Source organism: Cervus elaphus, chromosome 14 (assembly GCF_910594005.1).
Source record: "Cervus elaphus chromosome 14, mCerEla1.1, whole genome shotgun sequence".
NCBI lineage: Eukaryota > Metazoa > Chordata > Mammalia > Artiodactyla > Cervidae > Cervus > Cervus elaphus.
The window spans coordinates 37,522,538-37,548,192 of NC_057828.1; the positions used below are offsets into that span (position 1 = coordinate 37,522,538).

At 42.9% G+C, this 25,655-nt stretch overlaps 1 protein-coding gene across 1 annotated transcript; it reads right to left on the reverse strand.

Moving 5' to 3' along the window:
* Positions 1 to 565: 565 nt before the first annotated feature.
* On the reverse strand, positions 566 to 19,085 carry LOC122707419 (40S ribosomal protein S4, X isoform-like). The gene is made up of 7 exons (XM_043922892.1): positions 19,030 to 19,085; positions 9,917 to 10,052; positions 9,223 to 9,307; positions 6,539 to 6,658; positions 1,725 to 2,089; positions 831 to 1,237; positions 566 to 699 (listed from the first exon to the last, which is right to left on the reverse strand). Exons 1-7 carry the CDS (start codon positions 19,083 to 19,085, stop codon positions 642 to 644), a joined length of 1,227 nt encoding a protein of 408 aa, XP_043778827.1. The 3' UTR covers positions 566 to 641.
* Positions 19,086 to 25,655: the final 6,570 nt, after the last annotated feature.

Sequence of the window (25,655 nt, forward strand, 5' to 3'; positions counted from 1 at the left end):
CCATCCTAAAGGAGATAAGTCCTGGGTGTTCATTGGAAGGACTGATGCTGAAGCTGAAACTCCAGTACTTTGGCCACCTCATGCAAAGAGTTGACTCATTGGAAAAGACCCTGATGCTGGGAGGGATTCAGGGCAGGAAAAGAAGGTGACGACAGAGGATGAGATGGTTGGATGGCATCACTGACTCGATGGGCATGAGTTTCAGTAAACTCCGGGAGTGTGTGATGGACAGGAAGGCCTGGCGTGCTGTGATTCATGGGGTAGCAAAGAGTCGGACACGACTGAGTGACTGAACTGAACTGAACTGAACTGAAGTGATGTCTACACTGTTTCTCACTAGGGCAGCATCCCCCACTCCACACAGGCCAGTTAACTCTCTAAGAGTTATACAAAATGACTTTTAAAATGATTGCTTAAATTTAACTTCAAAGATCTTTGCTATCTCTTGTCTTTACGGGTGGTGTAGGTTTCTTTCTGTAAGAAGCACTTCTGAAGTGGTAAAGAAAATACAATATGATTTGAGAAAGTTTAGTAAAATTATAAATATTGCCTTCACTCTCCTCACTTTTTTTTATTAATCACTTGGTATTATCTTTAATTAAGTACAAAGACTTTTCCAATCACATCACATAGAGATCATTTTAGCCACTGCTCTGTTTGGCTGCCAGTCTCTTGTCTCTCTCATCAGCAATAGAAAGAAAGTGAAGTCACTCAGTCATGTCCAATTCTTTGTGACCCCATGGACTGTAGCCCACCAGGCTCTTCCATCCATGGAGTTTTCTAGGCAAGAGTACTTGAGTGGGTTGCCATTTCCTTCTCCAATGGTAAGGCGAATACCCTTTCCACGGGGAAGAGAGATCCACCGTATGTTGCCTTTGCCAATAATGAAAATGTTCGAGAGCCATGTGGCAAAGTTGTTGCCATTCGCATCTTTCACGTGAACTACATCAAAAGAGCCTGGATGTCTTTCCCGGTTGGTAATCACACAAATTCTTCCCAGGTTAGCACCTCCCATCATCATGCACAGGTTACCAGTGTCAAATTTGATGAAATCAGTAATCTTGCCAGTCCCCAAGTCAATTTGAATGGTGTCATTCACCTTGATGAGGGGATTCGGGTAATGGATGGTGCGAGCATCATGGGTCACCAGATGAGGGATTCCTTTTATCCCCACAAAGATCTTTCTTACTTTGCACAACTTATACTTGGCCTCCTCAGGTATAATACTAAAAGGTTGCTGCTGAACCATGAAAGACACCTTGATTCTTGGCCTCCGGGGGAGAAGAATTCAATCCAGGGCCAGAGATGAGGCTTGATCGCTCAAAGCTTTTGTGTAATAGAATTTTATTAAAGTATAAAAGAGATAGAGAAAACTTCTGACATAGACATCAGAAGAGGGCAGAGGGGCAGAAAGAGTGCCCCCTCACTAGTGTTAGCAATGGAGTTATATACTTTTTAATTACTTATTAAAATGAGTCAAAAGAATGTCTGGAGGTTGTAAAGACTTCACTAGACCCACTCCCATAATTTACATTTTAAGATAACGAGATTAGCCAGAAGGTTTTCTCCAGAGACTGTCCTCAAGCAGGATACATTATTGTTACATAATCCTAAGGAATATAGAGGGGAAAAAAAACATTTGTCCTTTCTTCCTCCCTGAGAATTCCAGACCCCTCTCTCCTTGGGGACCCCTGGACTTCTTATCAACATGCCTAGGAATTGACTCTCTCAATACAATGAACAGCAAAGCGATCCTTGGTGTCATAGATCAAATGAAAATTCTCTCCAGTCTTATCAACGCTGATGACATTCATAAAAGCAGTAGGGTAGGTTGTATTGGTGTGGACTTTGCCTTTGATCTTAATGAAATGCTGCATGCAAATCTTCTTCATTTCATCTCCTGTTAGGGCATACTTAAATCTGCTCTTTAAGAAAATGATTAGGGGCAGACATTCTCTCAGCTTGTGGGAAGCGGTAGATGGACAAGGGGCAAACACACCAGTCAGTTTATCCAGCATCCAATGTTTTGGAGCTTCCATATTCTGGAGGCCTGCCTTCTTCCCAACCTTCTCACTTTGCTCAACTATTTCTATTTTTCCATATTATTTTTCCTCATGCATACACATATCTATTTAATTGCAATCAATTTGAATATTATTTTGAAATGTATATTAATTTTATACTATGAAGTCTTCTTCATATTTTATAGACTTTCTATTATAATTTTAATTTCTGTGTAATATTCCATCTTGTTCATGTAAAGTTATTAAATCATCAGGCTGCTGCATCTATTTAGCTTTTCAACAGATATTTTCAGTGTATGATATATACTTGGGACTGTGCAAGGTCGACTTTTTAATGCTGTGGATGACTAGGCCAAAAGTTGTGAATTTTTTCCAACAAATGCTTTGCGTTAACAATCCAAAATGATTGTACTAGTATATCTTGTGACAAGCAGTACATGAGTTCATTAATTTTGCCCTGTGCTCACTAGCATTAAGTGTTATCATTTTTTATGGTTTTTCTAAAAGCATCATTTCCCACAAAACCCTAAAATAATCAGGAGAAAGCAGCGTTTACTGCTCTGAAGTTGTCTGTTTTCAGGTCTTGCTTACATGATGGCGATGAGGTTTTAATCAGGTAACTATGCTATCTTTTTCTTTTTCTTTCATGTAAATGTTTTCAGTTGAGGGGAAATGTTCAGCTATTGACTCAGATTCATATCAACCCTTTGCTTTAACACCTCTAACAAGTTCCTTGAAGACAGACCACGTGAAGGCAGAGGTGAGCTGGTGGTGGGTATGGAGGTGGTGACATGAAGTTGCCCAGTGACTCAAAACAGACCAGACCCAACTCAGGGAGAGGCCACGTCTGGCACCTGATGTGTGGGCTTCCCCCCACCCCGGTCTTCCCACTCAGGCTGCTTCCTGCAGGAAGATCTTTGAAAGAAGAAGAAAGATTATTATATTCAATACTTAGAAAAAAGCTTGATAGACACGGCTGGCTTCTAAAAATTGCTGAGCTTAATAGAAAAGACTTTTGAAACCTTGCTTGGATCCAGAAATCCTCACTCTGTAGAGCAGCTGATTCAAGATTTTAAAAAATGAATCTTCTCTTGTGGTTCTCTTCTTGCATTTATTCATGCATATTTATTCCCCAGTGTGTTTCAAAAAGGGTCTGGTGCACATTTCCTTTTCTCCAGAGGGAGAATGGAAATTTAAAAAAGAGTCAGGCTTCTGTCAAGCCAGGCAAAGCAGTGGGGAGCTCTGCTGAAGAGATATGGAGCTATGACTTTAGAGTATTGCGGGTAACAGTGAGAAATAGCAGAGAGCTGCAGGCAGATAAGCAGGCTATTGATAAAGATCATATTTAAAAAAAAAATTTCTTAAAGAGATTCTGAACATAGGTATCCCTCATTTTATTGTGCTTGACTTTATTGTGCTCTGCAAATACTGCAGCTTTTACAAATTGAAGATTGCCAGCTCCATGTTATGAAATGATGGTTAACATGTGTTTTAGCAATAAACTGTTTTTAAATTAAGGTACGCACATTGCTTTTTTAGTTATTTTTAAAATTTTATTTATTTTTAAGTTGAAATATAGTTAATTTGGGCTTCTGCCTGCAATGCAGAAGATCCAGGTTCAATCCCTGGGTAGGAAAGATCCCCTGGATAAAAGAACGGCAACCCACTCCAGTATTCTTATCTGGAGAGTTCCACGGACAGAGGAGCTTGGTAGGCTACTGTCCATGGGGTCACAAAGAGTCGGACATGACTGAGTGATTGACACATTTATAGTTGATTTACATTGATGTGTTAGTTTCAAGTGTACAGCAAAGGGATTCAATTATTTTTCAGGTTCTTTACCATTATAAGTTATCATAAGATACTGAGTATAGCTCCCTGGGCTGTTCAGTAGATAAGGTATGTACATTGTTTTTTAAGACACAGTGCTCTTACACACTTAATAGACTTCAGTATAGTGTAAACATAATGGGAAACCAAAAAAAAAAAAAAAAAAAATTGTGTGTGACTGGCTTTATTGCAATATTCACTTTTTTGTGGTAGTCGGACCAAACCCTCAGCATCTGTGAGGTATGCCTATATTTTGAAGTGGATGCAGTGATCAAATCCTACAGGAAGAAGATACAGGAAATGAACATCATTCTGCTTTTTAAAACAGGGAAATTAATTTGCAAGCTCAGGGAAAACTGTGGATGGAGTGTATTGCCTTTGTGCTGGCTCTTAAGGAAGTATGTGCTGTGCTAGAGAAGACTGTATACCATTTGACTGAATGTTATTGTTGTCAGATGTACCCAGATCTGCTGCAGCAAATAGTAACCTCTTCCAGCCCATGGGATGGTCTCTGAGGCACAGGGCTCTGTCCTTGACCTTGGCTTTTTCCTGTTCAAGAATATGACTCGACTGAGGAAAGAAACATTATACAATCCAGCAGATGGGACAAAGCTCAGAGGGACCTAGTAACAGTGATGGCAGGACAGAGATTTGAAAATAATTTTAGTGGCCTGGAATTAAAAACTGAAACTGAAACTAACATGATGAAGTGAAAAACTTCAAAGATTTTAAGAAAGTAATTGTTCAAATATAGAACAAGAACGGTTCCTGGGAAAAGATCTGGGAGTAATGAGATGCAGCAGCTAAAGAGATGATGGGGATTCAGAGACACGCAGGCTCTAGATAAACTTGAAAACATTTGCCTGTGGACGCTGGTCCAGCATTCCCTGGCCTGAAGTTCCCTAGAATTTCCATCTGAGGAACTCAGAGGCAGCAGTGCAGGCCCCCAGGAGGGTTAGAAGGCTTGAGAACAAAGAAGAAGCAAACAACCCCCCCACTCACCCTCGCCACACACAAACCCTACAATAAATAGGAGTATTTTTAAAAAGTGTGAAATATAAAGGGGGACTTGAGAGTTATTCTTAAATCTTGCAATAGGTTTTATATAGAGGTGGAACTGACTAGTTTTAGGTGACATCGTACACCAGAAGTAGTTCTCTAAACCTCTCTAATCCCATCTTCACCCACTTGGTTCCCAGCAGTTCCTCTAACAAGTCTTCCCTGAGTGTCTGGAAAAAATATCAGCCCATCATCCTTTCTCCTATACTCCTCTCCCTGCTGTGTTTTTCTTCACAACACATGAAAGCAACTGAATACTGATATTTACTTGTTTCTGGGCGGTTTTGAGAGGCAGTATGCCTTGGTGAATGATAACTAGGCTACTAGGCAGTAGAGTCTGACTTCCTGGTTCAGAGCCCAGTCTTGTCTCTTCCTAAGCACTTGACTTTAGGCATGTTTGCTGACCTTTCTGAACTCCTCATCCCCTCCGTCTCCTCATCTATAAATGGGAGATAGTGAGCTTCACAGGGTGAGCTTATGCTCAGTTTCCCAGTTGTGTCTGACTCTTTGTGACCACATGGACTCTAGCCCGCCAGCCTCCTCTGACCATGGGATTCTCCAGGCAAGAAGATGAGTGGGTTGGCATTTCCTCCTCCAGGGGATCTTCTGACCCAGGGATTGAACCCACATCTCCTGCATCTCTTGCATTGCCGGCAGATTCTTTACCTCTTGAGCCATTGGAGAAGCCCCTCATAGGGTAGTTTTAAGCATGAAATGAGTGTTTTCCTGCAAAGAGCTTAGAAACATACCCACCTATGTCCTCAAAATCTGTTTTCTGTTCTTGTTTTTCATTATTACCACATAAGAATGCAAACCTCCAGAAAAGCAGGAACTCTCTTATGTTTTAGTCCTATGACAAAGTAGGTGCTCTCTAAAAATTTATTGAGCCAGTAAGTTTAATGTGTGGAAGTTTCAAGCAGCCAGATGGTATTTTGTTGTAAATGGGAAGGAACTTGCCCCAAATCAAAGCTTATTAAGATCAGAAAGGCTGTCTGGGAGGTAATGGATCCAGGCACCTGAGATATGGAGGAAAGGGTTGGTGGTTCTTGATTTGGGTGGGGTATGAAACATTCTGCTTAGGGTAGGATGGAGGAGCTGTAGTCTCTGAGTGGGGAAGTGATCTGATGATGAGACAAAGATCATCACTGACTTCATGCCAGATTTGACTCCTGTGTGGGCTTTCGAGGTGGCCCAGTGGTAAAGAATCTGCCGGCCAAGTGGGAGATGCAGGAGATGTGGGTTCGATTCCTTGGGTTGGGAAGATGCTCTGTAGTAGGAAATGGCAACCCACTCCAGTATTCTTGCCTGGGAAATCCCATAGACAGAAGAGCTTGGAGGGCTACAGTCCATGGGGTCACAGAGAGTCTGACATGACTGAGCGACTAAACAACAACAAGGGTTCCTTTGTGTGTAAATAACAGAAACAGACCCTGGGGCTTACAGCTCACTGGGAAGCTGGAGAAGCAGGCTTGGCAAACAGGAGGGGACCAGCTTGGTCCTGGTGGGTCAGGAGGTAGGGAGCACAAGATACTTTAATCATAATTCTGAGTGATATGTCTTCACTGGTTTCTGCAATGTGAATGGGGTGGATGCTCTCCTATGAAGACCCACAAAAGAGGAAATACCCGCAAGCAGGAAGTAGGTTGGTTGCTGGGGAGTATGGCCAACATCCCCTGTCCCAACCTGTTGAATGTACATCTTCCCGATGAGCTCTGGTGCTGGGAGGACTGTCTTGTTCTGCAGACCTGGGTCATGAAGAGAATTTGTGCTCAGTTCCCAGCTAGCAGCCTCTCCTGTGCTATTTCTTCATCTGCCAGTCATCCCGCTTGGTAATGTCCAGTGAGTCTCTTCATGGACCACAGTTGATTCCTCACATGTGGTGACTTGGTGACTGTAACCTTAATGGTCTTGTAACACTAACAGTGCTTCCTGGTGCTCAGTGATAAAGAATGTGCCAAGATTCCCCTGGAGAAAGAAATGGAAACCCACTCCAGTATTCAAGCCTGGGAAATTCCATGGACAGAGGAGCCTGTCAGGCTACAGTCCATGAGGTCACAAAAGAGTCAGACACGACTTAGCGACTAAACAACAACAAACACTAACAGGAGTCCTATAATATTCAGAAAAATGATTGCTACCATGTCTGAGACTGCTCCAGATGTCAAGCACTGAGTCTGGCCATTTACACACATTACTGCGTTATTTTGGGGGGCTCTAAAATCACTGCAGATGATGACTGCAGCCATGAAATTAAAAGACACTCCTTGTAAGAAAAGCTATGACCGACCTAGACAGCATATTAAAAAGCAGAGACATTACTTTGCCAACAGAGGTCCATCTAGTCAAAGCTATAGTTTTTCCAATAATCATGTATAGATGTGAGGGTTGGACTGTAAAGAAAGCTGAGTGCTGAAGAATTGATGCTTTTGAACTGTGGTGTTGGAGAAGACTCTTGAGAGTTCCTTGGACTGCAAGGTTATCCAACCAGCCAATCGTGGAGGAAATCAGTCCTGGGTGTTCATTGGAAGGACTGATGCTGAAGCTGAAACTCCAATTCTTTGGCCACCTGATGTGAAGAACTGACTCATTGGAAAAGACCTTGATGCTGGGAAATATTGAGGGCAGGAGGAGAAGGGGACTACAGAGGATGAGATGGTTGGATGGCATTACCGGCTTGATGGACATGAGTTTGAGTAAGCTCCAGGAGTTGGTGATGGACAGGGAAGCCTGGCATGCTGCAGTCCATGGGGCTGCAAAGAGTCAGACATGACTGAGCGACTGAACTGACCGACTGACTGCTTTAAATCCTCATGTCCTTGAGGAAGTTATACTTTTTCCATTTGATAAATGGAGAAACTGATGCTGATAAAGGTAAAGTAACTTTGCCAAGGTTGTTGAGTGAGGAAACATGAAGCTGGGATTTGTAAGCCTTTGTTGGCCTCTGAGTCTCCCATCATGTAGGCAGAAAACCGAAGGTGATGAGATCTTCCATCTTTACTTTTGCAAAATGTCAATAGAAGATCTATCACCTGGAGGTTGGTCTTCTCTAATTTACTTCATTAAGCAAATATATGTACTTGTAAAGAAACTTCTAAATAATAACCCTGGCCCCTGGCCCAGCCACATAGGTGCATTCAAATCCCAGCAGGCATGGATAGTCTGCCCTGGAGAAGGTGCAGCTTGAGAGCTGGAGACTGGGAGTGTCCCCTCTCACATCTCTTCTTGGTCACTGCCTTTCTTTCCCATCCTAGGAAGAGCATGCCATATCCTGTTCACTTTCCCTGTCTTGTCTGAATTTTTCTCTTCTCTCTCTTCCTTCTTCTCCCCTTCTCATCCATTCTTTTGTGTCTTTCTTCTTCTAGCTTAAGACTATTTCTCTTCTTGCCCAGATACCTTAGGAAAATCTCCCTCATTCACTAACTTCTTTTTTGTCTCCTCCTTTTCCTCTTTTAATTTGCTTAGTTGATTTGTTCACCAAAAAAAAAAAAAAAAGAGAAACCTTAATAATAATAAACTCATGAATATTGCCACCAATGTATCTGTATAAAGGAAAGGAAAGTTCTAGATCTGAACTGATATTAGACAATTGGGACAACCAGGATATAAAGTCCTGGAAGTCAGTTTGGAAAATTCACACAAGTGGATTTTATTCTCAAGCACAGGAATTCAATGAGTGAAACTGTTCAATGGTGGGCTGTGAGCTGAGACCAGGAAGGCAGAAAAATAATTCAATAAGAATACTCCATGCCCTTAAGGAACTCTCCATCTAATTTTACTCGTTATTTAGAATCACTTTGGGGTATTAATTTCTTTTCTTTTTTTTTTTCATTTATTTTTATTAGTTGGAGGCTGATTACTTTACAATATTGTAGTGGTTTTTGCCATACATTGACATGAATCAGCCATGGATTTACATGTATTCCCCATCCCGATCCCCCCTCCCGCCTCCCTCCCCACCCCATCCCTCTGGGTCTTCTCAGTGCACCAGCCCCAAGCACTTGTCTCATGCATCCAACCTGGGCTGGTGATCTGTTTCACCCTTGATAATATACATGTTTCGATGCTGTTCTCTCAAAACATCCCACCCTCGCCCTCTCCCACACACTCACACCTCCCCCCAAGTGGTTTTTTCTTTTTGCTAATGTGTACCATTTCAGCTATTTAGTGGGATAGAAATGTTTTATAGGTGGTTTTGGAACCTAGTCATCTTTTATAAGCAAATAATTCTATGGGGAAAATGGGTTTTCAGCTTGCAAAAACAGTTAAACACAAATGGGGCACTATTCTTTTGTAGTTGGGGGTTGATTACCTGTCAGAGTGTTGTTGGGGTTCTTCTCTAAGTTATTAGAGTGACTTGTGGCCAACAGCAATCTGTATCTGGCACCATCTGGTGTCTGGAGGTAAAGGAAGTGCTGCTCTCAACATTTATTCTAAGACTTGACCTTAGTATGACATCAAGAAAGCCCCAAGTCGGAAATGATACCCAAAGAGGTAGATACAGGTTTCTGAATGGGTCCTGTTATCTCCACCAACCATTGGCATTGAACTTTGGCTTTTAGCTTTCTGCCCATCCTCCTGTCACCTTTCCTGACTCCTGCCACTCTTCATCTGTCTGGGACACTTTACCACATCAGTGAGCCACTCTGTCAACGGAAGTCTAGTGGTGGTCTGGGAATGGATGTTGTTGTGGGGGAGATTGGGGTACAGGGCCACTGGCAGTCTTGGTTCTCCACTGACAACTGAGGGAAGATGCAAGTGAAATGACATAAGGGCTTTGTTGACTGTGGCCAGTGTGGTTATGATGGTGATGATTACACATGATGGAAAGCTTATGCAGGAGAAGAAGGGGAAGGAGGAGGTGAGTGCTCAAGTCTTCTATTCCTGGAAGTCATGAAAGGAGCAGCAACACTGCATACTTCAGAATAGACAGTCAGGGGAGTCTGTTTAGATAAAAGCTAGTCATGAAAAGTAGGCTGGGTCCACAAGGCCAGACTCAGACTTACACTGGGCAGACGGTCCAAAGAGAGGTGGGTCAATTTGATAGACTCTTCTCTTTTGCATTTCCTTTCAGATTTGATTTTTTGTTTTTTAACATCAGTGATGGGACCAAGGCTCTGTGAAGGTATGAGGTACGAGTCACTAGAGAGAAGAGAATTAAGAACATGTATATTTCTCAGTGGAAAGGCCCTCAGGTGCATAAGGAAGGTGACTAGGTAGTTACTTGTGTGTCTATCAGCAAATTCTGACATCCTGGCTTTTGAAAGCTACCTTTGTGGTTGATAAACCAGAACACCCTAAATATTATCACTGGCATCTAGCACCCTTGTCTGAGCACTCATAAATGCTCAGAAGATGTATCATTAAGTTAGCAAATTACTTATTCAGCCAGTGTTCACTAAATGCTAGACTTCACTGGTGGTTTAGATGGTAAAGAATTCACCTGCAATGCAGGAAACCCAGGTTGAATCCCTGGGTCAGGAATATCTCCTGGAGAAGGGAATGGCTACCCACTCCATTATTCTTTCATGGAGAATTCCATGGACAGAGGAGCCTGGCAGGCTATAGGCCATGGGGTCGCAAAGAGTCAGACAGGACTGAGAATGAAGCACACACACTCATCTTACAGATGAGGAAACTGAGGCCCAGAGAGGCAGGAAGTCTATCCCACAGGTCAGTGGGATGGCCAGGGCTCTGATCCCATCAGTGGTCCAGGATTCCTTCCCTTAGCATTGCAGGGTTCTGTGCTCTCTGGAAAACTGCCATTTGGAAGATGAGATTCAACTCTGTTTGTTGTTGCCACCTCTTGGTCAACGAGACTCAGCCTGCACCCCTTCCCTGAGGCTCTGCCCCTGCCACAACCACCCTGCTTATCCTTCTGGAGTTTGGATATCCTTGGAAGAAACGAACCCTCCTTTTGGCACTGAGAGCGGTGTCCAAGCAGTGGGTGTATCTGGAATAATTGGGGGCTTGAGAATATGGCTGAGGATTGATGTAGTATACAACTCAGACATCTGTTCTTTCATCAGATATCCATTGAGCACCAACTAGGTAATAAGCATCATGAAACAGGCTGAGATAACTGGCTGGTTTTTAGGCTAATGAGAAATAAGCAATTAGAATGCAGCCTAGGAAGTGCCAGGCGGTGAAAAACAGGAGCCATATGAGCACATGGAGAAGCCATCAAACCCAGTGTGGGCCGGGGATGAGCAGAGTCATGGGCGCTTAGGCCAAGATTTAGTGGGGACAAACTTTCCAGGCAGAAGAAAAGCCCCCAAATAGATGATGTTAGGAGGGAGATAGAGACAGAAATGTGATCAGGCCAAGGTATATTCAGGGTCTGCTCAGTGTCTGAAGCTCTGCCTGCTGGTGTGGGGCTGTGAGATGGGAAAGGTCAGTGGAGCAGATGGTGAAGACTCTGTGAGACATTTATGGAACTTGGGTTTTAAATGATAGGTAGTGGGGAGCCATCCCTCTTATTTAATAAAAACTTACAGAAGACTTGGTGCCAGATGTTGTTCTAAGCTCAGTATTAACCTCAATCATTCTTTCAAGCAGTTCTTTAAATTTTTTTTATTCATCTATTTATTTATCTATTTTTGGCTGCACCGGGTCTTTGTTGCCATCTAAGGGTTTTCTCTAGTTGCTTTGAGTGGGGGCTACTCTACTTTGGTACATGGGCTTCTCATTGCCGTGGTTTCTCTTGTTGCAGAGCCCAGGTTCTAGGGCCCAGGGGCTTCAGTAGTTGTGGTGCATGGGCTTAGCTGCTCCATGGCATGTGGAATTATCCTGCACCAGGGATCAAACCAGTGTTTCCTGCATTGGTAGGTGGATTCTTTTTTTTTTTTTTTTCCAGATGTTCAAGCTGATTTTATTTATTTATTTATTTTTTCATTTATTTTTATTAGTTGGAGGCTAATTACTTTACAATATTGTAGTGGTTTTTTTGCCATACATTGACATGAATCAGCCATGGATTTACATGTGTTCCCCATCCTGATCCCCCCTCCCACCTTCCTCCCCATCCCATCCCTCTGGGTCTTCCCAGTGCACCAGCCCTGAGCACTTGTCTCATGCATCCAACCTGGGCTGGCGATCTGTTTCACACTTGATAAAGTACATGTTTCAATGCTGTTCTCTCAGATCATCCCACTCTCACCTTCTCCCACAGAGTCCAAAAGTCTGTTCTGTACATCTCTGTCTCTTTTTCTGTCCTGCATATAGGGTTATCGTTACCATCTTTCTAAAGTCCATATATATGCCTTAGTATACCGTATTGGTGTTTATCTTTCTGGCTTACTTCACTCTGTATAATGGGCTCCAGTTTCATCTATCTCATTAGAATTGAGTCAAATGTATTCTTTTTAATGGCTGAGTAATCTTCCATGGTGTATATGTACCATAGCTTTCTTATCCATTCATCTGCTGATGGGCATCTAGGTTGCTTCCATGTCCTGGCTATTATAAACAGTGCTGCGATGAACACTGGGGTACACGTATGTCTTTCAGATCTGGTTTCCTTGGTGTGTATGCCCAGGAGTGGGATTGCTGGGTCATATGGCAGTTCTATTTCCAGTTTTTTAAGGAAATCTCCACACTGTTCTCCATAGTGGCTGTACTAGTTTGCATTTCCACCAGCAGTTTAAGAGGGTTCCCATTTCTCCACACTCTCTCCAGCATTTATTGCTTGTAGATTTTTGAATAGCAGCCATTCTGACTGGCATGTAGTGGTACCTCTTTGTGGTTTTAATTTGCATTTCTCTGATAATGAGTGATGTTGAGCATCTTTTCTTGTGTTTGTTAGCCATCTGTATTTCTTCTTTGGAGAAAGGTCTGTTTAGTTCTTTGGCCCATTTTTTGATTGGGTCATTTATTTTTCTGGAATTGAGCTGCAGGAGTTGCTTGCATATTTTTGAGATTAATCCTTTGTCTGTTGCTTCATTTGCTATTATTTTCTTCCATTCTGAAGGCTGTCTTTTCACCTTGCTTATAGTTTCCTATGTTGTGCAAAAGCTTTTGAGTTTCATTAGGTCCCATTTGTTTAGTTTTGCTTTTATTTCCAATATTCTGAGAGGTGGGTCATAGAGGATCTTGCTGTGATTTATGTTGGAGAGTGTTTTGCCTATGTTCTCCTCTAGGAGTTTTATAGTTTCTGGTCTTACATTTAGATCTTTAATCCATTTTGAGTTTATTTTTGTGTATGGTGTTAGAAAGTGTTCTAGTTTCATTCTTTCACAAGTGGTTGACCAGTTATCCCAGCACCACTTGTTAAAGAGATTGTCTTTTTTCCATTGTATATTCTTGCCTCCTTTGTTGAAGATAAGGTGTCTATAGGTATGTGGATTTATCTCTGGGCTTTCTATTTTGTTCTGTTGATCTATATTTCTATCTTTATGCCAGTACCATAATGTCTTGATGACTGTGGCTTTGTAGTAGAGCCTGAAGTCAGGCAGGTTGATTCCTCCAGTTCCATTCTTCTTTCTCAAGATTACTTTGGCTATTCAAGGATTTTTGTATTTCCATACAAATTGTGAAATTATTTGTTCTCGTTCTGTGAAAAATACCGTTGGTAGCTTGATAGGGATTGCATTGAATCTATAGATTGCTTTGGGTATTATACTCATTTTCACAACATTGATTCTTCTAATCCATGAAGGCAGGTGGATTCTTAACCACGGGACCACCAGGAAAGTCCTCAAGCAATTCTTAGTGAGACAGATACTACTACAAAACCCATTTTACAGATAAGGAAACCAAGGCCAAGAGAAGTGAAGTCACTTTCACAGGGTCCCCCTGGGTAGTAATGAGAGAGTCAGGATTTTAAACCAGTCAGTCCAGCTTCAGGGACCATGATCTTAGCCACTGTGCTCTGTGGCCTCATTTATGGGTTTTTAAGCAGAGAAATGTCATGACTAGACTGAATTTTGAGAAGGCCCATGTCTGCAGTGAGGGAAGACCTGCCAGTGAGGAAAGGGGCTTGAGGAGCTGCTTGGAGAAAGGTGGGTGTGTAAGAAGATGGTTGCTGTCTGCAACCACCCAGAAGTGCTGTCCCTCAACCCGGAGGTCATAGTTGCTCCCTCCACAGTGTGGACATGGAGCATCTCTTGAAAATTTCCTGACTATTACCATTTTAGGTAAGAGACACATTTTCGGGGTGTTAAGGAGAGAGCAATAGACATGACTAAGGAAATAGGAGAGGGACAATGACAGAGTTAGATCACTGAGCCGACTGCCTCCTGAGGGCTTGGTGGAAAGTTTGGAGAGGGATCAATCAGGTAGGCAAAAAGTAGGAGGGAGTGACATAGAGAAGGGTAGGCTCTATCAGTAGTCCATGAACCCAGGAGGTGCGGAGGACTCCTCCGGGGAGTCCCAGGGGGAGGGACTCAGAGCACAGTCCCAATATGGTCAGGACCCAGAATGTCCCGCAGCCACAGCTAGGGGAAGCGTGGGAGGCTGGCCGTCATAGGTGAAGTCAGCCTCTCTGTCCACTGTGAGAGCCAGGCGGAAATTGGACTGCCTCTGTCCAGCTTAGCTGTGTACTCCGTCCACAAAGGGCTGTGTGATGCATCCTCATCTCTGCTCCTGGCCTGGCCCCTCACGGGCTGCTCCTGGGTCAGAGCCTCTAGGGACAGTAACTCAAGCAGACAGTGAGCTGGGAGCAGTCAGGAGCTCCTCCAATCTCAGTTGACCTGCCAGTGTCCAGCTTTGTCTATTCACCTGGAAGGCATCCCTCTTTCCTGCTGTGTGAAGGGGAAGTGGAAGTGGAAGTTTTAATTGCCCAGTCATGTCTGACTTCTTTGCGGCCCCATGGACTGAAGCCAGCCAGGCTCCTCTGTCCATGGGATTTCCCAGACAAGATTACTGAAGTGGGCTGCCATTCCCTTCTCCAGGGGATCTTCCTGACCCAGGGATCAAACCCAGGTCTCCTGCATTGCAGGAACACTACTGTCTGGGCCATCAGAGAAGGGGCGATAGAGGAAAATGGCTGAATGGACCTGACCCAAGAGGCTGCCATTTGTCAACCTGCACAGCCCCAATTCCCTAACACCTGGCATGGCACTTAGCATGACATCCTACTCAATAAGCATCAGTGAATGGATGGATGAATGCATGCAGTGTGTATAAGTCTGACTCAGTTCAGTTTATAACTGGGGATATAGAAGACACCAGGGATAGACAAATATGAGGGGTCAAGGATGTATCTAGAGTTTTGCATTCGGAAACCCAGACTGTGGAGGACATGAGTGGACATCATTCCTGCTAGGGGAAGGGTACAATTGCTTCTGAGGCAGGCCACTATCCTCATCATTTGGAAACCTCTGAAATACTCTCTCTTTTGAAACAGAGAGAAGTGACCTGTTCAGTTCAGTTCAATTCAGTCACTCAGTCGTGTCCGACTCTTTGTGACCCTATGAATCGCAGCACGCCAGGCCTCCCTGTCCATCACAAACTCCCGGAGTTTACTCAAACTCATGTCCATCAAGTTGGTGATGCCATCCAGCCATCTCATCCTCTGTCGCCCCCTTTTCCTCCTGCCTCCAATCCCTGCCAGCATCAGCGTCTTTTCCAATGAGTCAACTCTTCCCATAAGGTGGTCAAAGTATTGGAGTTTCAGCTTCAGCATCAGTCCTTCCAATGAACACCCAGGACTGATCTCCTTTAGGATGGACTGGTTGGATCTCCTTGCAGTCCAAGGGACTCTCAAGAGTCTTCTCCAACACCAGGGTTAAAAACTCACTTTGCAAGAAAACTCAGAAGAGTTGCTGAGTTACGGTGGGGAGTGTGGAGGCTGTCCTTCCCTCCCTCCCCCCTGCTGCAGGCTGACTCACTCTCCTCTGCGGCAGACAGATTGCGTCTTGCGTGGGGGCGGCTCTGCAGAGCTCAAAGCTGTTCCCTGAGAGTTATAGGGATTACAACGTGCTGCAGGGAACAATTGTTCTAAATGTGTTCTTTTAATGATACTTTATTTTTATGATCATTTCATTAATGGGTTCCTCAGAGGAAACAGCAGGTCCCACTGTCTTCAGAAAATCATTTGCTTTTCTCCTTGGGGGCACTTGGTCTATTGGCTCTGAATTTTAAACCCTGCAGTGTCAGGTCAGGCCTGACTTTAAGTGCCTCTGTGTCTGGCATGAGTCCCAGGCTAAAATCCCTTTGTAAGGCTGTTGCCTTAGGATCAGCATCTCTGGGCGTTCTTCCCCACGGCAGATGGTACCATCCTGGGGTCTGATGACTTAGCAAGGCCTCCAGAGAGGTATTACTGGCTCATTATCATCAGGGTCTGTCAGGACAGAGAGCTGACAGCCATCGAAGCCTCCAGGGCAATGAGAAGGAGCAGATATCGTGGGCGTGATTTTTCCAGGTACCCAGGCTGAAAGAGCTCACCCAGACCTGGCTGGCAGGGGCTCTCACTGCTTGCGCGCTCACCCCTTAACCCTGGATAATTGCTTTTGGTTCCATTCTGTGGGAGATGTGGGCATAGTGAGCTTTCTAACCATCCCCAGCTTGCGAAGCCCTGGTAGTATGCGGTGGCCACTGGTAAAGCAGGTGCCATTCATGTCAGTGTCTGTTGTGTGAATATGAATGGGAGAGGGCTCTCAGAACAACAAGAGCTACAGTGAGTATTACTAGGAGGCAGGCTGCAAGGAATGCCCAACTGGCTTGTGGTTAATCCAGTGCAATTCAACAACTGTTTGCTGGCCGTCTGCTGAAGGCCTGGGGCAGAAAAGTGAAAGATAAATATAGCTTCTAGGAGCTCACAGACTAGCAACTGGTTCCCAAAGAATTTGATTAAAGTGCCAAGAGTTCAGTGTCCTAATACATGAAGTGGTGGTGCATGCGTGCATGTGTGCTCAGTCACTCATCATGTCTGACTCTTGGCGACCCCATGGACTGTAGCCTGCCAGCCTCTTCTATCCATGGGATTCTCTAGGCAAGAATACTGGAGTGTATTGCCATTCCCTTCTAAAATGGAGGTAATAAAAACTTAATGGCGGTCTTGGGAGGATTTAAAGGAATGATGCATATAAATTAAACCACTTTGCATGTGGCCTGGCACATAGTCATGCACATTACTTGTTGAAGGAATCAACAAATAAAGATGAATCAAAGAGGCAAAAGTGGATCAAGCATGCATATCCTGCAGATTGCTATGAACTCTAAACTGGCATCTTAACCCATTCCCAGATGGGGGATAATAGAGGTTAGCTTGGGAAGGGGCTGACCTATTATCCAAATTAGGCAGTGTTGAAATCGTCACAGAGGGAGTGCTAGGTTGGGCTAGAGACACAAAGTCAAAGTGTCATGAGACCAAGGAGGCCTTAGCTGACTATTGGCATCCAGAGTGCAGTGTGGATGAGGGTCAGAAAGGAAGGGCAGGGTGAAGGGAGTGTGTAGAGAGAGGGTGACTGGACTTGGAGGCATGAGGCCCTACCTGCTGGGCCATCATCTCTGTTGGAGGTGTGTTTACATGAGCTGGCCTTGTCTTTCAAGGCAAGTAGAGGAAGGAAGCTCCTGCCTGGAGGTGTTTACATTCATCTCTAACTCCTTATTCTGAGCACATAGTGGTGATTTAGTTGCTGAGTCATGTTCGACTCTCTTGCAACCCCATGGACTGTAGCCCACCAGGCTCTTCTGTCCATAGAATTTCCCAGGCAAAACTATTGGAGTGGGTTGCCATTTCCTTCTCCAGGGGATCTTCTTGACTCAGGGACCAAACCCACATCTGCATTGGCAGGCAGTCTCCTGCCAGTTGTCAGATATAGACCATAATGAAGGACCATAAAGAAGGCTAATTGCCAAAGAATTGATGCTTTCAAACTGTGGTGCTGGAGAAGACTCTTGAGAGTCCCTTGGACAGCAAGGAGATCAAAACATTCAATCCTAAAGGAAATCCATCCTGAATATTCTTTGGAAGGACTGATGCTGAAGCTGAAGTTCCAATACTTTGGCCACCTGATGTGAAGAACTGACTCATTGGAAAAGACCCTGATGTTGGGAAAGATTGAGGGCAAGAGGAGAAGGAGGCGACAGAGGACGAGATGGTTGGATGGCATCACTGACTCAACAGACAAGAGTTTGAACAAACTCAGGGAGATAGTGAAAGACAGGAAAGCCTGGTGTGTTGCAGTTCATGGGGTCACAAAAAATCAGACTTGACTTAGGACTGAAGAACAACAACTCCTGCATTTCAGGCAGATTCTTTACCAGCTGATTCTATACCAGGGAAGCCATAGTATTAAATTAATACCTACCTATTGAATAGAATCTTATTTCCCTTCTACTTCTTCTGCTGGTTCTTAGCATAGTGTAATAGTTCAGAGTGGGGACTACAGGGCCAGGCCACCTGTGTGTATATCTGCTCGGCCACTTAGTAGATGTGCAGCCTTGCTGGGCAATCTCTCTTGGATTCGGTTTTCTCATTTGTTAAATATGAAAATTATCTCATAGGGATATTATGAGGATTGGATGAGTTAGCATAAGTAAAATGCCTAGAATAGTGCCTCACACATTCTCAATTCTCCATAACTTTTAGACATCACTATTACTGCTTTCACCATTGAAATAAAGATCTGTGGGATTCTGGTGGATAACCAAATATGGGAGTCCTGATTTGGAAGAAGGACCTTTGGATCTAATCCTGTATTGCTGTATCCTAAGGCCAGGGCCTAGCACATAGTAGGTGCTCATAGTAAATATTGTTATTTTCAATTGTGTAGAGTGGACTTGCTGGGGCAGAGAGGGGGAGGGTTAATTTTGAATTTATGCTGGATCTGCTTCTGTGACTTTAACTGTCATCTTGCCACTTTTGTAAGCATACTTAATGACCTGCCTCAGGGAGATAACCTGAGCTGCTCACCTGTGAAGGAATGTAAAGAAGTGACACTGACACATTTCCCTGCCCAAGGCTTGCCATTCTATGGCACATTTGCAAGGACTGACTAGTCTTTTTACTTTGTTTCCTCACCTCCCCCAACTTCTCTTCCATAAAAGAACCTGGCAACCAGGCCCTGACAAGATGGTTATTTTGAGGTGCTAGTTTGCCTTCTTCTTGGTCAACTGACTCCTGAATAAAGTTCCTTCCTTATCCCAACACCTCCTCTGGGATTCATTGACTTACCTTGAGGCCGGCAGAGCATACTCCTTCAGGAAGGTGAGGGTTTGGGACACAGGCATGGTTGGGATCCTTGAGCAAATAATTTGGGGTCTGACCAGAAATGGGAAGTTGGGAAGACAAGGGAGAGGGACAAGTAAGAATGACTTTGACCGGGGCCAGCTCCATACTTGTGCGGCAGAAGTCTGAGTTTGGGTCTGTGTTCAGCTTTTTACTTTGAATAGGATGGGAATTGGGATGGGGATAAATATTTCTCATCATCTAGTATCTTATCTGTAAAGTGGATATGATAATACCAAAAATATTTCCTCCTTTTCTGGGTCATGTGTTTGTTAGTGAGCACCAAGTGAGACTATATCTCTGAAGGTGCTTAATCACCTCACATACCATGAAAATATTGTGGCTAGTATAATTTTCTATCTCATTGAGACTTTGATTCTTTAGCATGCCCTCAACTTTTCCTTCTCAGGGATGTTTTCATTTTCATAGATGGTCTAGAAAAAAAGTCAAAGGAATGAATGGTGAATGCTGAAATACCACTTTTATGCAAGAGAGACTTGTGATCTTTTTTTTTAATTGAAGTATAGTTAATTTACTATATTGTGTTAGTTTCTGATTATAGCAAAGTGATTCAGTTTTATACTATATATATATATATATTTGTTTCATATTATTTTCCATTATGGCTTATTACAGGATATTGACTATAGTTGGCTGTGCTATACAGTGGAACCTTATCTATTTTATATATAATAGTGTGTATCTGTTAATCCCAAACTTCTAATCTACCCCTCCCACCTTTCCCCTTTGGTAACCATAAATTGGTCTTTTATGTCTGTGAGTCTGTTTCTATTTCATAGATAAGGTCATTTTTATAATATTTTAGATTCCACATATACATGATATCATATGATATTTATATTTCTCTAAGTAACTTACTTCACTTGTATGATAATCTCTAGGTCCAGGCTTACTGCTGCAAATGGCATTATTTCTTTATTTTTTAGGGCTGAGTAGTATTCCGTTGTACATATATATATATGTGTGTGTGTGTATGTGTATACACCACACATCTTATCACATTCCTCTGTTAATGTACATTTAGGTTGTTTCAGTATCTTGGCTCCTGTGCATAGTGCTGCAAACACTGGGGTACATGTGTCTTTTTGAATTATAGTTTTCTCTAGACACATGCCCAGGAGTGGGACTGCTGGTTCCTACAGCAGCTCTACTTTTAGTTTTTTAAACAGAGTACCTCTAAGATGCTTCTAAATTTTCATCACTTCTTTGAACTTGAACTGCTCCTTCCCTTTTTTTAGCCTCTTTAAGTTGTGAAGTGTCACAGGCAGTTGGAGTGACAAATCTCTCTTGAGGCTAAGTAAAGGTGAGAGCAGGAGTCAGCCTAGAGGGGTGTGGAGCTCCGTAGACCAAGTGAGGACTGTTCTGACTAGGACGGAGGGTGATGGTTGGGACAAGCAAGCGTGGGCTCTGTGGTTTCATGGGTTGTTGTGCCCTTTCTTTCCTCCATCAGCTGGAGAGATGCCAGGGAGATAATGGGCCCTGAAGAAATAGACTTTGATAGAAATGTCTCTGACATTTAGCCACACAGACCATTGTCCAAACATCATGAACTACACTTAGTGAAATATACCCCTTGGATATGCTTTTACTCACAAGAGGAAAATAGAACATTTTGGGAGGTGATTGATAGAGGCTTGCTTCATTTTTGAAAGTTTTTTTTTCTTTTTCTTTAACCAATGAGAGATAAATAGCATAAAGCAATTAGTCCTGAATATGAAACAATGATCTGTTCCCAGAAAGTAAAATTCCTCTTGCTTTCATATAAATGCCATAAATAAATTGAAAACTTTATAACATGGAAACATTGAATTTACTGTACACATTAAAAAATCCCCACATTGGACCATATGGGAAATAGTCTTCCATTTTTTTTCTAGTGCACATGAAAGTATTTTTTCCCATATTGGTCGATCTTATGTAGCAAATGCATGTATATAGAAGGAAATAACTCTCTTGTCTCTTGAAGGGGGAGTGGCATCTTCTTTGTTTTGCAAGATGGTTGTGATAGGTAAATCTGATTCTTACTTTTTACAAATTAATGAGAAATGAGAGGAGTGAACTAAGGACAGTTGTAATTAGAGAAGAAACATGGGTTTCTTGGGAAATCATTACCTAGTTGCATTTGCCAAACTGTTGGGAAGAGAATGATTAACAGAGTGAGTGAATTTCAAGTGCTTCCATGTAAGTGAGGTAACTTGAAATGCCACTGTTTTTTCTCACATAGAATTGTTTGTGACTGTCCTCCTCTTTTTTATCAACTATCAGCAATATTTGATGAGAAGAATCAGTTCAGTTCAGTCACTCGGTCATGTCCGACTCTTTGTGACCCCATGGACTGCAGCACACCAGGCCTCCCTGTCCATCACCAACTTCCGGAGTTTACTCAAACTTGTGTCTATTGAGTCAGTGATGCCATCCAACCATCTCCCATCTCATCCTCTGTCATCTCCTTTTCCTCCCACCAGAAGAATAGCACTTATACATACTTTTCCCCTCAGATTCCCTTTTCATGGCTGCTGATAAATGTGCTCATTTGCCAAAAAATATTGAGAACATTTGAATTTACAGCATGATATTTTAAATGCAATTAATTTTTAAATTTATTTTATTTATTTATGGCTGTACTGGGTCTTCATTGCTGCATGCAGGCTTTCTCTAGCTGTGATGTGCAGGCTTATTATTGCTGTGGCTTCTGCATGTGGAGCACAGGCTCTGGGGTGCATGGGCTTCAGTAGTTGCAGCTCCTGGACTCTAGAGCACAGGCTCCATAGTTGTGGTGCATGGGCTGAGTTGCTCCAAAGGATGTGGGGTCTTCCTGGATCAGGGATAGAAACTGTGTCTCCTGCATTGGCTGGCAGATTCTTTGCCACTAAAGAAGCCCTAAAGACAATTTTTAGAGCAGTTTCAGTCTCACAGCAAAATTAAGAGGAAGGCATGGATAGTTCCCATATACCTTCCACGGATGCATAGTCTCCCTCATTATCAACATCCCCCATCAGGATGATATGTTTCTCATAAGTGATGAACTTATAATGACACACCATGATCACCCCAAGTCCATAGTTTTCATTGGGGTTCACTCTGAGTGTTTTTTTTTTTTTAATCACGAATTGGTATTTGATTTTGTCAATGGTTTTTTCTGCATCTATTGATATGATCATGTGATTTTAATTTTTTTAGCCTGATGTGATGCATTGCATTAATTAATTTTCAGATGTTGAACCAGCCTTGCATACCTGGGCATATCCCACTTGTCTGCAGTGTTTAATTCATTTTTATACATGTTGAATTTGATTTGTTAGTATTTTATGAAGATATTTGCATTTATTTTCATAAGACATACTGGCCTATAGTTTTCTTTTCTTGTAGTGTTTTTTCTGGTTTTTATATTAGGGTAAAACTGACTTCATCAAAGGAGTTAGAAAGAAATACATGCACTTTTATCCTCTGAAGGAGATTATAGAGAATTGGTATCATTTATTCTTTAAATATTTGGTAGAATTTGCTAATGAACCCATCTGGGCCTGATGCTTTCTGTTTTGGAAGGTTATTAATTGTTAATTCAGCTCCTTAATAGACATCATTACATATGTAGAAATGATGACACATCATTTCTACATATGTATGAAATGGAACCTCACTCACAATTTTTTGGTGAGGACGGTATCTTAACCACAATAGGACTTGTCTTAGGATACAGATATAACAGGATAAGGGCTCTTTTAGCATGAAGAAGGGCTTTCTCAACCTTCTTCATTTTTTGCTAGATAGCAATGGTTATAATTATTCCGAGCAGAAACAATGCTAGTAATTGTAGGAGACACTGGGGTTAAACTTGGGGGTTGCTGATCACGTGAGGGGTCTGGTTCTGTGACTTTTGCCTCCAATCCCAGCCCAGCAACCCTGGAGACTTGGAGCGAATGGTATCTCCTGGTACACCAGTGACCCATTTGCAGCATGCTGGTAGAAAACTCTGGCTTGAGGATCCATATGTCTTGCTCAGAGGAGAAAGAATCAAGGCTCACAAGCATCACTGAAGACCAATGCTGTGGAGCCAAAGATCAGGGTCAACATTGAGAACAATATTCATTTTGCAGTACTCTCTCTAGCTCAAGCACCACTAGTTAAATGATGCTTTTTGAGTGCCTGTTAAATGTCATGTGCTGTGCAGTGAGCAGAAGGCCCTGTGGAACATGTTTGCATTCTGAGAGGAGGAGGAAAGCTGTTTGTCTGAAATCTCTGAGACACTCAGCCCAGAACTGAGGTGGGGGTGGGGTGTGTGGAGGAGGGAGCATAATTTCTGCTGCTCAGGTCAGGGCCCTGAGGTCTCTGGCTGGCAGGTGGTGGCAGGCGTTGACAACATCTATGACTTAGCTACCCGGGACAGGAGGCGACAGCTTTGGCTGTAGCTGAAGGCCTTTTTATGGGGACTCTGGAAGCTTAATTACTTGGCAGAATTTTTGAGAGCTCCAGACATCTCATCATCAGAATAGGAGAAAAGAAAACTGGCTGATGCTAGTTTTGTGAGAACATGGAGACATTTCTTGGGCATTAAGCTAGGAAGTGAAAGAGCTGGTCTTTTATCCAATATCTGTCTAAATTCAGATTTCATGCTCTTCACTCTATCACTCTGATTCTCTGCATTCTGGGAAGACAGTTTGTTTTTTGACTATTTTAAGCCTCTCATTCTCAAAAATATACACATATGCATATTACGTCCTTAAAAATATGTAGATCAGTATTATTGGAAAGTAAGACCCACATTTTCTAGACAGGAGATGAAATGTCTTCCCTGCTTCTTTAATGAAACTTTGGATGATTTTCAAAAGGAATAAAAGTTCAGATGAATGTTATGGTAAGTGAACTGGACCCTTCAGTACTTCCAGCAATTTGTCCGAGAAGATTCCATCCCTTGATGGGTAGAGAAGGAAATTTGGGGAAGTTTAAGGGGAATTGCAAGACAGATGGCTAGATCAAGTACACTTATAGGATTTAACAGCTGAGTGAATTTTGTTGGAAGTAAATATGAGAATAATCTCAAGCTGGGGTTGGGAATGAAGTAATTTGAGGGATGTTTTGGGGAGATCACCTTTATCAGCACCACTAGTACTTACTGAGAGGCAGTGTGGTAAGCACTTTATATATATATTACTTTACTTAATCATCCCCATAGCTCTATGAAGTAGATACTGTTAATATCCCCATTTAATAGATGATGAAACTGAGGCTTGGAGATATTGTTTTCTCTAAATGACTGGCTGGGGCTTCCCCGATTTGTTGTTCAGTAGGGAAATCATGTCTGACTCTTTTGCAGTCCCAAGTCCAACTCTTTTGTAGCCCACCAGGCTCCTTTGTCCATGGGATTTCCCAGGCAAGAATACTGGAGTGGATTGCCGTTTCCTTTTCCAGGGAATCTTCCTGACCCGGGGATCAAACTCTGGTCTCCTGCATTGTAGGCAGATTCTTTACCATCTGAGCCACAAAGCATTAGGTACTTTATATATATTATTTTACTTAATCATCACAATAGCTCTATAAAGTAGATACTGTTAGTATCCCACTTAAAAAATGACAAAGCTGAGGCTTAGAAATACTGCTTTCCCCTAAATGACAGGCTGAGGCTTCCTTGATGGGCTAGTGGTAAAGAATCTGCCTGCAGTGCAGGAGACACAGGAGACTTGGGTTCAATCCTTGGGTCAGGAAAATCCCCTGGAGTAGGAAATAGCAACCCAAACCCACTCCAGTATTCTTGCCTGGATAGTCTCATGGACAGTGGAGCCTGACTTGCTACAGTCTATAGGGTTGCACAGAGTCAGACACAACATAGCACACATGCAAATGACTGGCTAGTTAACTATGAACAATAGGGATTTTGATAATAGTGAATGTTGCCTGCATGGAGTGACATTACACTGTTTGGGGACAGATTTGGCTTGACTCAGTAAGCAGGATGATTTAGTGAAGGTTTGTGGGCAAGAAGTGATGTGTTTAGAACAGTGTTTTAGCACAATTTTTCAAGACTATATAGGGTATACTGAAGCAGGAAGACTGATGACCACTTAGGAGGATGTTGTGTGGTTTGGGGGAGAGAAGATGAGCTGGGTCATGGTAGGAGGTCTGGGAGCAAGGAAATTGATACCAAGTTAGAGGCCATGGTCCCTGAGTGAATAATGAAGCGGGGGGGGGGGGGGGCTGGTGAAGGACTCCAAAGTGATTTCAGGGTTTCAGATTCAGACATTGGGAGAATAATTCAACAGAAGAGGGAAGTGAGAAGGTAGACCTGTTTGGCTAGGCTTAAGGGTCCCAGAGAATTCTGGGTGAACTTATAAAGCAGGTGGCAGGAGGTCAGGTTTAAGGGTAGAGATTTGGGCATCAACTTTAAAGTGGTGGTGGTAGTAACTTCACAAGTATATGCTCCCAGGTTGGGCATCTAAAGCCATAGGGTCCATCCTTGACCCTGGCCTTTGGGAATTGGCTTGTTCACCTCACTCTTCTATCAGGCCTGCCAGCTAGTCCATGTTGAAATTTGGTGTGAATTACAAAAAGCATCC